This window comes from Pseudonaja textilis, chromosome Z (genome assembly GCF_049901715.1).
Source record: "Pseudonaja textilis isolate UNSWEBS1 chromosome Z, rPseTex1.2, whole genome shotgun sequence".
Lineage (NCBI taxonomy): Eukaryota > Metazoa > Chordata > Lepidosauria > Squamata > Elapidae > Pseudonaja > Pseudonaja textilis.
Window position 1 is genome coordinate 65,033,349 of NC_142008.1, and position 13,827 is coordinate 65,047,175.

General features: G+C 32.9%; 1 protein-coding gene across 2 annotated transcripts in view; it reads right to left on the bottom strand.

Moving 5' to 3' along the window:
• The window catches only part of TBX20 (T-box transcription factor 20), a 151,114-nt gene that overhangs the window by 86,725 nt on the left and 50,562 nt on the right, over positions 1-13,827 (bottom strand). For both annotated transcript variants that reach the window (XM_087916824.1, XM_026702219.2), the window contains exon 6: positions 11,416-11,492. In XM_087916824.1, coding sequence (XP_087772950.1) covers positions 11,416-11,492 — 77 coding nt within the window. The remainder of the gene's footprint in view (positions 1-11,415; positions 11,493-13,827) is intronic.

Consider the following 13,827-nt stretch of genomic DNA (forward strand, 5'->3'; position numbering starts at 1 on the left):
AAAACAGCACGCTATATACTGGTACAAACATTGCAGTTACCAGTTACTGCTCAAATAGTCATGTTATTGGAATACTGTATGTATGTAATTACCATGATAATAAAATTAAAGAATGTTATTCCATACTCCTATTAAGGGCACTTTTAAAATACCTTTCTGAATTTACTGTTTTGTAATTTCATATTACACCAATCCATACTAAAATGTTCATAATGACTATTCTTCTGATCTAGGAAAACAATGCATGTGATCAGTGTCTCAAAGCAAAGATCATATTTTGCTGAAATCTGTGCCTCTGCTAGTCAAAAGTTTTCTTTTAACTATGTTAAGAGAAATATCCTTCTGGGTTCGGTTCCAAGTGGGGAAAAAGACACTGGAAACATGGAGGCTGTTTGGAAGGTTTAAAATCAAGACCACATGGCTTGGAACTCCAGAATGAAAAGGAAGACATCAAAAAAGGGTGCTGAGAGTGCCTGGGTTTTATACCCTCTGTTGGGATTTGAATTGGAGCTTGTATTCTAATCGATTGTCAGACTCCCATGCAGGAGCAACTCTTAGGCTGTCCTAAGTTCCAGGCTTGATTGAGCCTTGCTGAGACCATGCCCTTAAAAGGGCTTTTGGCAATTGCTATAGCTTTACCTGCAGATCCTTGTTATGTAAAGTATTCTGGCCTAGGCCTTAATGGCCCACCCATTAACAAAGGTGGGGGTGAGTTTCTACTTCTGAAGTGAGTTTCTACTCTTTTTAGAGGAAATTTTCTGCCTTTTTAATATTTCCTAGGCTATATCAATATCTAGGAGAGGGGTGGGTGCTAACTTCCTACAACTATTTTTTAAAATATTAGTCATTGTGGTTGCAAAACAAAAATATGTGCATTGGGAAACTAATATCAGTCTTTTGGCTGGAACTAACAGTCTTGGGGTGGCACAGTGCTGAATTGAAAGAAGAAGGATCAACATATAACTAACTTCCAAGAAATCTTTTCCATTCATGTTCTTCTAATGCCCAGCCATTACAATTTAATAGCTGTGGTAATGGTCATGAAACATAGTTTGAAATCTGAAATTCAAATCTAACTATTGCCATAAACTCATTAATCAGCCAGTGGCAATTCTTCTTTGTCTCTGTCTCTATATATCTATCTCTCATTCTCTTTACCTCAGTCATTATATCTATTTAATACAGGATTATAATGATGACATACAGTATCCTCTGATTTATTATGTGAAACTCTCTGAATACCTGACAGTTCTAGTACAACTACAAAATATTATTGTTTTATTTCTTTGTTTTGTCTGCTTTGTTGAGATGAGATCATCAACTATACTATTGGTTCATTATTTATTATATGATTTTATATTGAGTATTCATTAATTAAAAAGCTTTTTTAAAAAAATTATTATTTGAAGTCTTTATTAAAACATGCCGGTGCTTTATTTAAGCTAAATTTGTTTACCAGTGATTGCATGCTCTCTTTGTATGCCATATGCTAAATAAATAAAAAAACACAAATCTAATAGCTCAGAAAACAGCATCATATAAATCAATAACTTAATGTTCCAGGTTATGCATTAAGTTCACCTTAACATGTGATACTAAATCCTCCTGACAGAGCTACCAGATCTCTGCTATATAAAACCAGACAATTACTAGATGACAGCAAGAAATATTATATGAAGATTTACATTATCAAATACTTTGAAAAGTTCATATCTAAACTTTCATCAGGGATTTGCAGCAAAAAGTTATCTAAGACATTATTAGTATCAACTTATGATGGGGAGGAATAGTAAAGGGATTTTACTGTTTAATTAATTGATTTATAAAACACATTTCAAGGGCCAACTGACTCCAAAATAAATATATACATCTAAAATGTATATACAGATATGCATCTAAAAGGACCATACTCACCTACAGGAACAATGAAAATCATCTTTCCCATCTATGACTAATCTAAAAGGCTCAGAAATTATCCTGATTCAGCACCTGGGAGGAACACCAGGTTTTTAAGGCTCATATATGGCAGGCAGAGTTAGAAAAGTTTAAACCTCCACAGAGGTGATGTTCTAAAGTGCTGTGGTAGAGAAGGCACACTTCCAAGACCTCAGTAGGTGATGTGTTTAATTGATGAGATCCATAATATAACAATTTTGTCAGATTGTATAAACTGGACAAAAACCAATTACAGGGACAAGGACAATTACAGATGCAACTAGACTGTATGCCCTCAAAGGTTTTATAAGTGATAAACAGCACTTTGAATTTGTTTCTGGAAACCTCATGAAAATCACAGCAGCATGTAGAGCAGGAGGCTATTACAGAAGCATAAGGAGATCAGCTCATAATTACATGTGCCACAGTTTCTGGTTCTTGGTACTATTTGTTTATTTGACTTGGATAACTGCAAGTTGAACTGGACCTGAAAGTATTGTATTTTGCTTTGCCTTAGATACAAAAACTCTCATAATTTAGTTGTAACTAAGTATACAAATACTTGCATAATACTGCTGTCTTGTGGCTTAAGGCAAGCAATAAGATGCATATTTACTTAAGAGTAAGAATTACTATGTGAGGAAGAACCTAGTTCAGATAAATATGAGAGAGTTACAGGAGCCCTATTTGTAAATTAATCATCAGGTGAGTTTTTGCTGAACTGTAGTGCCTCTCATCTTTGCATTTGCAGGCTGTTGAAATTTGAGCTGCAGTAACAGCTAAAATATCACAGACTTCTGTCCATTTTGAAGTAGACTGAAATGTGCTTCCTGTTATTTGGAAATACATTTATTTGAAATCTGATTATTTTCATTTAAACCCCAGCAGCAATAATAAACATTTCAATCTCAAGCCACTAAAATATGAAATCTGCAGCCCAGGTCTTTAACAGTTTTAAAAAGGCAACTCAAAGGAAAATAAATGCCATGGAAAATAAATTAATTTTGAAGCACTTCTTTCAAGGATTGGCTTCAATAGTCAATGCCTTGAAGAAAGACAATTTGCAGTAAAGACTTTCACCCCTTTATAGTCCACATCTTGATGCCTTTAGTCATTCAAAAGAATAAACATCAAGTATAAATATATTAAAAAATAAATCTAATTCTAAATAACCAAAACATTTACCTGGAGTTTGAGGACAGTATCTAAGCTACCAGAGTAGGGAATGCAAAAATCGGGATAGCCATTAGATAGTAGCAAAGACAGAAAACTAGCTGAAAACTTTTCAATCCTAAATCAAATTGCTATGGTTTCTACACTTCCTGCAATGTTAAAACTCTCATAAATTTAAATGTTCCTTGACTTCAGATAAGTACAGTATAATATAAACATACTGCTTTTTTTCAGATTATTTTTTTTATTTTTAATATACAATAAATCCATTCCATTTGAATCGTGTGTCAATTAGGTACATATTTCATGTGCTTAACAATTACTAATAATATTATTCTTAACAATATAACCATATAATAATAATAATAATAATCACATTTCCATATATGTAAGTAATATTCAGTATATCTATTACACTAGTTTCTCTTATTGCTTTATAATTATGTCTGATCCCTTTTAATTAATTTTATTTTCTAGCCATTTATAAAACAAGTCCATTATCATGTAATATTCAGATTCTTCTTTTTCTTTAATTTCTAATGTTAATCTATTCATTTCTGCACATTCAAATATTTTTTCAATTATTTTTCCTTCTATCAGTATCTATCTTATCACTTTTCCAATTTTGAGCAAATACAATTCTTGCTGCTCTTAATGCGTTTATAATTAAGTATGTTTTTTCTTTACTATAACCTTCAGGTGCCATTCCTAATAAAAATATTTCAGGCTTCAAATCTATATCTTGTTTAACCATTTTTTCCAACCATGTGTCCAATATCTTTTAGCTTCTATACAAGTCCACCACATATAGAAATATGTTCCTGATATTTGATGACATTTCCAACATTTAGTTGATTATTTTTGAACATTTTTGCTAATTTTGCTGATGCTAAGTGCCATCTGTATAACATCTTATACAAATTTTCTTTATATGCTGTCGATATTGTCAATTTATAATTTCTGTCCCATAACTTCTGCCATCTAATTCTATAGCATATCCAAAATATTTGCCCATGCTATCATTGTTTCTTTAACTTGTTCATCTTCCAACTTAACATCTAATAAATAACAATATAATCTTTTAATCAATTTGTCCTCTGTACCTGTTAATATTTTATCCAATTGTCAACTCTTTATTAATCCCTTCATCTTTAATGTTTTTTCATACCTTGCTTGTTATCTGTGTATATTAATACCATTGCATCTCTAATCCTTCTTCATTCAATTCTTGTTTTGACTTGAGCTCCCCCTTTACATTTGAAATATCTTTATATCTAGTAACACTTCCCATTTTACAAACATTTGGATATACAAGTGCTTCCATTGTTGATAACCAGACTGGTATTTTCATATAATGCTGTCCCCTAGTTTTTTTCCATATACGTAACAATGCATCTCTGACCATATGCCTTTGAAATACCTATGTGTTTTACCTCTCCTGTGCCACAAAAACACATGCCAACCCATTTGTAAATCATGCCCTTCCAATGTTAATAACCTTTTATTCCTCAGCAATATCCCTTCTTTCATCCATATTAAGGCCATGGCCTGATAGTATATCTCCCAATTAGGTAATCCAAATTTTTCTCTGATTCTAGGATCCTGTAACATTTTAACATTAATCCATGCTTTCTTCCCTTGCCATATATATTTCAACACCATTTTATTAACATCTTCAAAGTATTTTTTCTCTAACTTTATCAGAATTGTTTGAAATGGATATAGCATTTTAGGCAATATGTTCATCTTAATCGCCGCAGTTCTTCCTGTTAATGAAAACTACATATTGCCCAATTTTTCTCTTTTCTCTTTATCTGCTGTTTCAGTTTATAACAATTATCTTTTAATTGTTCCACATCTCACTTTCAACTGTATTCCTAATATTTAACTTTTTTTTACAATCTGAGTATCTTTTCTTGTTGAACAAACAAATCAAGGGTACTCTGACCTCTAGGACTGGAGGTCACAGAAGCTGAAGATGGTGCAGATGTCACTGTTTTTCTCATCTTGGAATATTTATCTAATTATCTCTTATCAATCTGTAATCCACAAGATCTTTCCCCAAACAAAAATAATTTTCTTCAGGTTCTTCTATTCCTTAATCTATTATGTTGTAACCCAATGAGAAGGTAGAGGAAAGAAAAAGAACATCACCAAAAGAGCTCAGTGAAAATGAGGGAGCCTCAGGAATGGGTAAAACAAGCATAAATAGAAGATAAAGTTAAGTCCAAAAATTAATTCCAGCAATAATATTAAAAAGGGAGACAGAAAGTAATACAATCCAATTTAAGAACGCCAATATCCATAGAAGAAGCGGGGGAGATGAAAAAGAAAAAGGAAATTTGAAAAGATTAAAAAATAAAAGATACGGAATGGGAAAGAAAATATGAAATGGAAAAAGAGAAAAAAAGAAAAAAATCTTTAATAATATCCACTAGGAAGGAAGGAATCCAACTGTAAATCCTTTATGTCATCACCTCTCAATGTACAGCCTCGCTATTTCTCCTTACTATCTTTCTTCCACATTGCAATTTGCTACTCTGTCCAAACAGCTTAGATAGAGTGGGAGGTGGGGACGAATACAATGAAAAAATAAGCAGTTCAGTGAAAGGAGTTCTGGTTTCTATTTCTTTGTGTCTTCTTTGTTTCTTTTAGTGTCCAAGAATTGCACTGTTTTCAATGTAAGTTCTCAGTGCAATCCTCTATTCTAGTAATTGTATATTTGGTCTTCTCTCCTCAAGATCGTTCTAATCCATCCCCTTAATTTTCAATTCCCCAGCAGTAGGTGGCACTGTTGCACTGCTTTAACTTTAAGCTTTAGAATTGTCTATGAGTCTTTTAACAGTTAAAAAAAAAAAGTAAATGTAACAGAGAAAAGGGGAAAGTAATAGTTCAAAAGTAAATATAGCCCAATTTCTTTTCTTGGTCACCTTAGTTCATTAGGTTCAGTTAATCCAGCCAATTTCAAAGATAATTATAAAGAGTTCTTATTCTTTGTTCATTAATTAATAGCTTCCTCTTTCTATTTTACGCTTGGAAACAGCTTTCCCTGCCACTTTCTTCCAGGGGTGGGACTTAATACCACTCACCTTTTAGTTCTGGCTTTCTCTTCACCCTTTTCTTTTCAGGGGGCTCTTTCTTTGTTATTCAAAAAGTTTAAAAGTTCTCACCTAATTCAATCGCTCTTTCCTTCTTTCCACCGGAGACTGCCACAGCTTTGTAGCAGCTGGGTGACTGCTTTCCTTTCAAGTTGGCTAGACAGGATATCTCTCAATATGACAGGGATATTGCAGTATTCCTGGGATCAGCAGAGTGTCCTCTCCTTGATCATCATCTCTCCAAGACGATTTAGGTCCAAAGGACCACCGGCTTTCAAGATATCAAGGTCCACCCTAGGAGCCTCTAAAGATTCATGTTGCCTTGGCCATGCCAGTTCCTCCCATCAAAACATACTGCTTAAGGTGACTTTTCTTTCACCAAATAATTCATGTTACCAAACAGGTTCCAATGGGCAAAAGCATTTCTGAAACTATTAATAACTGAGAGTCAAGGAAATAAATCCAACAGAAATCTTCTCTTAAGGCCGGGAGGAAAATGGTACTTATAATGACAAGTTTTAAGAATCAGGAAGAAGCAACTCATTATTTAATGAATTGATCTGTTTATGAACAAAACTATTTTAGCTAGCAAGATTCCCCAAAGATAATCTGAGCTGATGCACAATGATTTATTTGTGCCATCCTGGATACTCCAGTTAATCAATGCTATTTAAACCTGGTATTCAGCAGATATTGCTCATGCCCATTGATAGCTCAGTATGGTGCAAAATAGAGTATTCAGTATTGTGTTCAGCATAAAAAAAGAGGTACAATATATTATTACAATGATATCCGCCTTCTCTGTTCCTAATTAAAGCACAACATTATTTTGTCCTTGCAATATTGTTAATATTTTATGTGCAGTCTCTGTAGAAAAAATGTGAATAAAGAATGGAGGGAGAATCTTATTGAAGTAATTTATTTGTACAGACTAGAATTATACAGAAAGGCAATGGCAGTTGCTACTCAGAGGATACTATAATTGAATTATTGCCTTTTTAAGTGATTAAAGACAGTGACTATATTGGAGTTATCTCCAGAAGATCTTACTGTAGAAAGAAAAAAAAGAAAAACTGCATTGGTTACATCATGGGTATGAATTATTGTTTCTATTGTGTCTAGTAAAAGGAGACAAGCAAAAGAAACAAGAAGAAGCTTTAAAAATGAGTTATAAAACTTATGTTGGCCAAGAATTTTAGCAGTTTATGGTCCTCACTTCAGATACATTGGCTGCTTTCATGCAATATTCTCAACATAGTTATTACATTTTCCACCAACTAAGCAACTGAATTTGATTCATATCCTCTTCCAACCCATGAAACACTAAACAAAGCATATTGAGCAATTGCTGCTGCTAAGACTTTGCATCACTTAATTATACATGTCATGTGAACATTATCCCTGTCACTACGTCAAATAACCAGCGATCATAGAATCATACTATGTATTTTATCAACAATTTATAACCCACCTCCTTGAGTAAGATAGTCTGAGCAATGAATAAGCTTTGGGACAGTAGAATAAAAACATGAATATACATGCATAAAGAATTAATATACATTATATGTTATGTCTCCCCTTTAATTGCAGGAGGGCAAAACGAAACAAGCAGTTCACAAACCAAAAAACAAACTCTCCCATAAAGGACTGTAGAAGGGTTTTCAGTCCTTAGCAATAAATCCAAACTCTTTCTGGCAAACCTGACGTGGCTATAAATTCCAAAGCCTCAAAGAGTTCTCTCCATGTGTTCCCTCCTATAAATCACTTTGCTTCTGGCAAAGCTCACCAGCCAAGCCATTTCCTTTTATCCTCTATGAGGGCGTGTTAATCTCCTTAATTAGTCACTGGCTCGACGCCTCCTTCCTAATTGAGATTGACGCCTCATCTTACGTCTGTTTCTCACATCTAGCCAGGTTCTTTCCAAAGACTCCTCCCCACTAGAAAACTCTCGCAAGTGTTCCTGATTAGCTATTCCCGGCTGTTGCTCAGCCAGAGGAGAAGAATCAGAGGAGGTTGAAGGTCCTGACAGCTCTATTAAATCAGGTTCATCTCTCCTAGTTAAATCCATTTCCTCATCCTGACTGCAATCCAAATCGCTCAACAGAGCCGGCTCATAATTTACTGCCATTTCCTCTTCGCTTGAGCTCACATCTGCCAACGGAACAGATTCCAACTCCGGAGTAACAACAATTATATATTTGTAGAAATATAAACACTTTGCTTTAAACATACTATTTGAACAATATATTTAAATACAATACCTCAACTTTACATACAATGCCCAACTTTAATATCAATTATTTGTAAATGGGAACCAAATCCGTCCAATCTCTGTTGTCTCCTCCAAATATTTAATGATGAAATTATCAAAGATTATCAATGCCACCAGTTTTCACGAAACAAAGTTTCTTTGGTTATATATCTAAATAGGACTTAAAATACACAATCCCAAAGCTGCTTTTCATCTGGACTTTCTTTGTTTTTTCCTTGAAAGATTTTGCTTCTCATCCAAAAAGTTTCTTCAGTTCTGACATCAGAGATGCTTTTGAAAAGCAACTTCAGGACAAACATGGCCTGGATGATTGAGAATTTCCATAGTAATACTGACCAAATGTTTTTCTACCTGCTATATGTCTTTTCACACTAATTTGAATATTTTGAACATAATTTTCCATCTTGAAAAACTATTTCAACTATGAGGGTTCTGAACTACAAATATTCTCCTTTATGTTTCAACTATGTGTCTGTTATTTAAATATCTGTAAGTCCTTCCATTTGGTAAACTATTTATTTGAAAGATAAGGCATATCAGTTTAATGTAATTTTTAAATATACCATATTCAGTAATAAAGAGGAAGGTTTCTGGGGATATTGAAGAGCACTTTCTTTCTTTTTCTTTTATCATTATTTGAAGTAGTCCATAATTAAGCCCTGATATTGACAATATGGCTCAAAGGTTCCAAAGTGGAGCCTTACTTTAAATTAAAATCTTAATGAGACTGTAAATTTGAAATGAGACAGTTGAAATTGTTAAAACTATATTCAATTAAGCTAGAAAAGTGCAATGTCTGTCATCATGTCATAAAAAGATGTGTTTTCTTCTCAGATTTGTTGTAAGGAAGCCCAGCCTGTATTGCTGCAGATGGAAGCTGTTTTCAATCAGTTACAAGGAGCAATCCAATTACTAGATGGTTTAGTGCAGTAACTGACTCCAGTCTAATTTAATTTCTTTGGGTCTCTAAAGATCAATTGATCTGATTTGCTTCCCTCCCTAAAGGCTAGTTAGGGGGAAAAAGCAGACTTAAATATCTGGAAATTAAATATGAAACTTTGTCCCACATTCACACTATTTAGGTCAACCCATAGTCTCAGTCTGATGATTAAGAGTTCCAGGAAACAAGCTAATGTCCCCCCCAAATGATAATATAAAAGGGTGTTTGCCTTAGGAAACCTATTCATAAAATGGGTTTTATTTTTTTTATGATAAAGGCAACTTCAAGGCAACTTCTACTTTTCAAGGTGAAGATCTGCTAACAAGCCTTGCCAAGTCATATAAATGAAATTGATGATATTGCTTGTTTTAAAAAAACAGAATTTGAGACCGTATTAACTCTGCAAGTTGTCCTCAAGATCCATCATTCAAGGAATGTATTGAAATTGTTATCCATTGCTTTTGCTGCATATAATGTATGCAAAGAAAAGACATTACCTACTGTGTCCTATTTGTTAGTTTTATGGATTGTTTTTCAGTAAAATCTAAGCTGAATTTTAGGGAGATTGAAGTATTAAATAATCAATACCTGAGTGTTTTGAAGCCAATAGCATTTTTATTTATAGCTTTAGCTTATATAAACCATTTGACATTTTCAGTGAAAAATTAACTTTATAAGATTTCTTCCTTTTATGTATCTACTGTACATATATTAGTGGCAAGCAGTATGTTAAATTCTGTGACTTAGTCTTGGACTGCAAATAAATAAATTAAATAAACTATGTTATATTTATTTCAAAGTAGTTACTGGGAATTTATTTAGTTGTAGTCTGCATTTTAAAAAAATCTTATGCTACTGCTGCTTCTAAAATTATATACTCATTGAAAATTTTGGAAAAAATAGCAGAGACTTCTTAGCTACTAGTTTATCTTCATTAGAAGCTGAAGGAGATAGATTAAATCAGTTCTATTTATATAGTTACTGAAATAAAGATTTTGGCTATTCTATTTCTGTAAAGCAGTGACAAGTGTTCGAAAGAATCTGAAACTACTATCTGATAATCCAAAAATGTGGTTAATGAAAATATTATATATTAAATATATTATAGATTTTAAAGAATGCTCATATACAATTCTATGATACCTTGGGATGCAACTGAGAACATTACCTTATAAGATTTGGGTTTGTCATGCTTTAGTCTAAAATCTATACAATAAAAAGGACAACCACTCTACTTAACTAATTTTGGAATCAATTAAGACATCAAAAATTATGAACTGTTTATGAATGTGCAGAAAGATTCAACAATATTTTTAAAAAGTTTATCTAAACAAATTCAAAGCTGCTATGTGAATTCACCCCTTTTATTCTTAAAGAAAGCTATAGTATTCTCTTTCTGGAAGTTCAATAGCTTAGTATTTTGGGATAAGTACTATGCATATAAAGCATCTTCCAATGCCTCTAGTTTGTTACCCAAAAAAGTTTTACATGAGTACAACACATAAGCAGAAGCCTCTCCCAGCTCTTGAAGTGTCTAGAAAACATAAAATAAACAGACTTGTTCACTTCTTACATCAGTCAGGAAAACTGTTTTCTCAATCACACCAAACACTTAGTTGAATCAAAGCCAAGCAATCTTACATAGTACCACAAATTGGCAGTCATGTCACCTGAAATGATTAGCTTGCTCTCACTTGTCCTTTATTCACACACACAGATAAACTGATTACATTAAAAATAGTTAAGATGCATCAGTGAACATATTCTTATTGCTTTGATATAACCATGGAGGACCCCATTACAGAGAACACATACTGTCTTAGAAGCAATTTTCTATCACAACTTATTAATCACGTGCATGATGTGTCACTTCTGTGAAAATGTTTCCTGACAAAACTTGGAAGGTTTATACTTACAACCAAGGCCATAAATGATACATGGGGACAATTTAGAATTCCCTTTAGAATCTATCTATATATACAACAGATCCTCATTACCTCTCAATATCTGTGAGTCTGGAAGAATCCCTGAATCCTTTAGCAAAAGGGTTGCTGTCAATTTTCAGCTTGGTTATCTAAAAACAGAAAGAAATGAGAAAGTTTTATAGCATATAGCAATGTTGCTTAAACAAACCCACAATTTAATCTCTGGTTAAATTGTGGCATATTTCATCACAGAAACTGGTTAACAAACTATTCATGCTAGAATTATAAGGAAACTTGCTCATTTCATTCACCATCTTGTAACTAGAATAGTTGCTAATTAGACAATTTATTCTTATTTAATGCTGCATAGAGTTAACTCCTTGAAATAATTAAGATTATTCATCCTGATTAAAGCAATCTATATTTCAATGAGTCTATTTCTAAACCATTCAGGAAGACACTACAAACTGCTTTGTTCTTTAAGCCTTTGGAAAATAGCAGGCTGTTGCCAAGGATGTTGATTAGAAGTGGATTATTTTCTGCTGAAGTGAACAAATATTAGAGATGCATTCTAAATATTGCATAAGGAAATGTTGGGGCTCTGAATAGTTTGACAATTAATTGAAATATGTCTCTCTGCTATTATTAAAACTCAATACAATTCCTAAAACACTGTGCTATTTGTGCACATGTTTGAAATATTTTCCTTTAAATTATTTTTAGCATTATCAAAAGTATTTTAGTGAAATGTTTCATGTGCTTCCACTATCCAAATTATTTTTACTCAAAGCAAACATAAAAGGCAGCCTTTGTTTAGGAAAAACTTTCAAGCTATTTTACAGAAACCTAAAAGTTTCATTAATTTAGCTCTCCCCAAATTTCAGCAAGGAATTGTGAAAAAGCTTAGTATATTATTGCGCCACTATAAACAGTGTAATATAACTGAAACTCAGAACAGTTATTCAGTGCCAAAATGTTCCAGAAAACAGGTCAGGTTAATTGATCTGACCAACTGTTCTCTTCCATGTAGAGAATGTCAACAAAGTGATGACATTTATTAAACAAAAACAGAATATAAATATCTGTAATATAATGTACGTTAATTCCACTATAACAAAGAAGAATTTCTCAGCTCTTTGGGGATAAAGAGATAATTTTCCAAACATAGTATCTGGCCATATAAATGCAAATAGTTGGCCATATTGTGTGTTCAAAAAACCATACAGAGATAGGGATAATATGAAAAATGGTGTTGTATTATCAGTAGTTAGTTATTCATTATTTGACAACTGCTATACAAATTAAGATAAAAGATGATAAATAAGCTATTTCTGAATATAAATTCCTATTCACTTACTGGGGAAAAATTAACAGTTTTATCAAATAATAAAATTTAATTTGCTTTTAGAAAAGGAAACAGTTTGGTTAATGCTGTTAGATAATAGATCACTGGCAGGAATAGTCAACACCCTAGAAGACAAGCTCAGGATCCAAAAAGATCTTGACAAACTTGAACAATGGGCCCTATCCAACAAAATGAATTTCAATGTGGAGAAAAGCAATTTTTTACATTTAGGCAGGAAAAATCAAAGGTATAAAATGATATAGATTCTCCTGCTTGAGCAGAGGGCTGGATTAGGAGACCTCTAGGGTGTCTTCCAGCTCATTCTATTCTATAATATACAGATAATTTTATGAAGTCACACTTAAAAGAAAAAAGGAAAAACAGTTCCTATATAAATGAAGAAAGCATTTCCAAGAAAGCTTGTCAAAATGAAAGTTGACCTACAATTCAACTCTCTTATGGTGGCTTGATTGTTTAAACAAATGTCTGACCTTTAAATCTTAAATGTGAGATAGTTTGTTGAAAGTGTAATGTATTTATCTCTTATCTAATAACCTGAAGAAATGTAATCATCCCCTTTATAACCAGCACTAAAAGAAATGGTAAAAAATAAGTGAGGTTCTATCTTCATTAGACATATTTACTATGACAGAATCAATCTCCAGTAGTTTCAGAGAAGTTCCACTGGGAAATTCAACAATATTTATATTATGTGCTTCAGAATCAACACTTCTAAAAACTGCTATATCAATATACATGCCTGCTGTTTTGCAGAACCTGCACATGCACCAGCAGTGGCTGATTAGATTGTTTTTAACTGAAGTAGTGCATGTGTGTGTGTGTGTGTGTGTGTGTGTGTATGTATGCATGTATGTATGCATGTATGTATATACTTTTGTGTGTGTGTGTGTGTGTGTGTGTGTGTGTGTGTGTATAAAATTTGAATATTGGAATATCTTACATAATATTCATTAAAATATATATTTAACCTAGGTTACCAAGATAATCTAGGTGTGGAAACTTATTTAAAAAAAGAAAAAGAAACTGGATTAATTTATGCTGCCCAGAGTCATCTTCAGTGAGATGAATAACCATATAAATTTGACAGACAGACAGACTGTCTGACTGACTGACTTCAG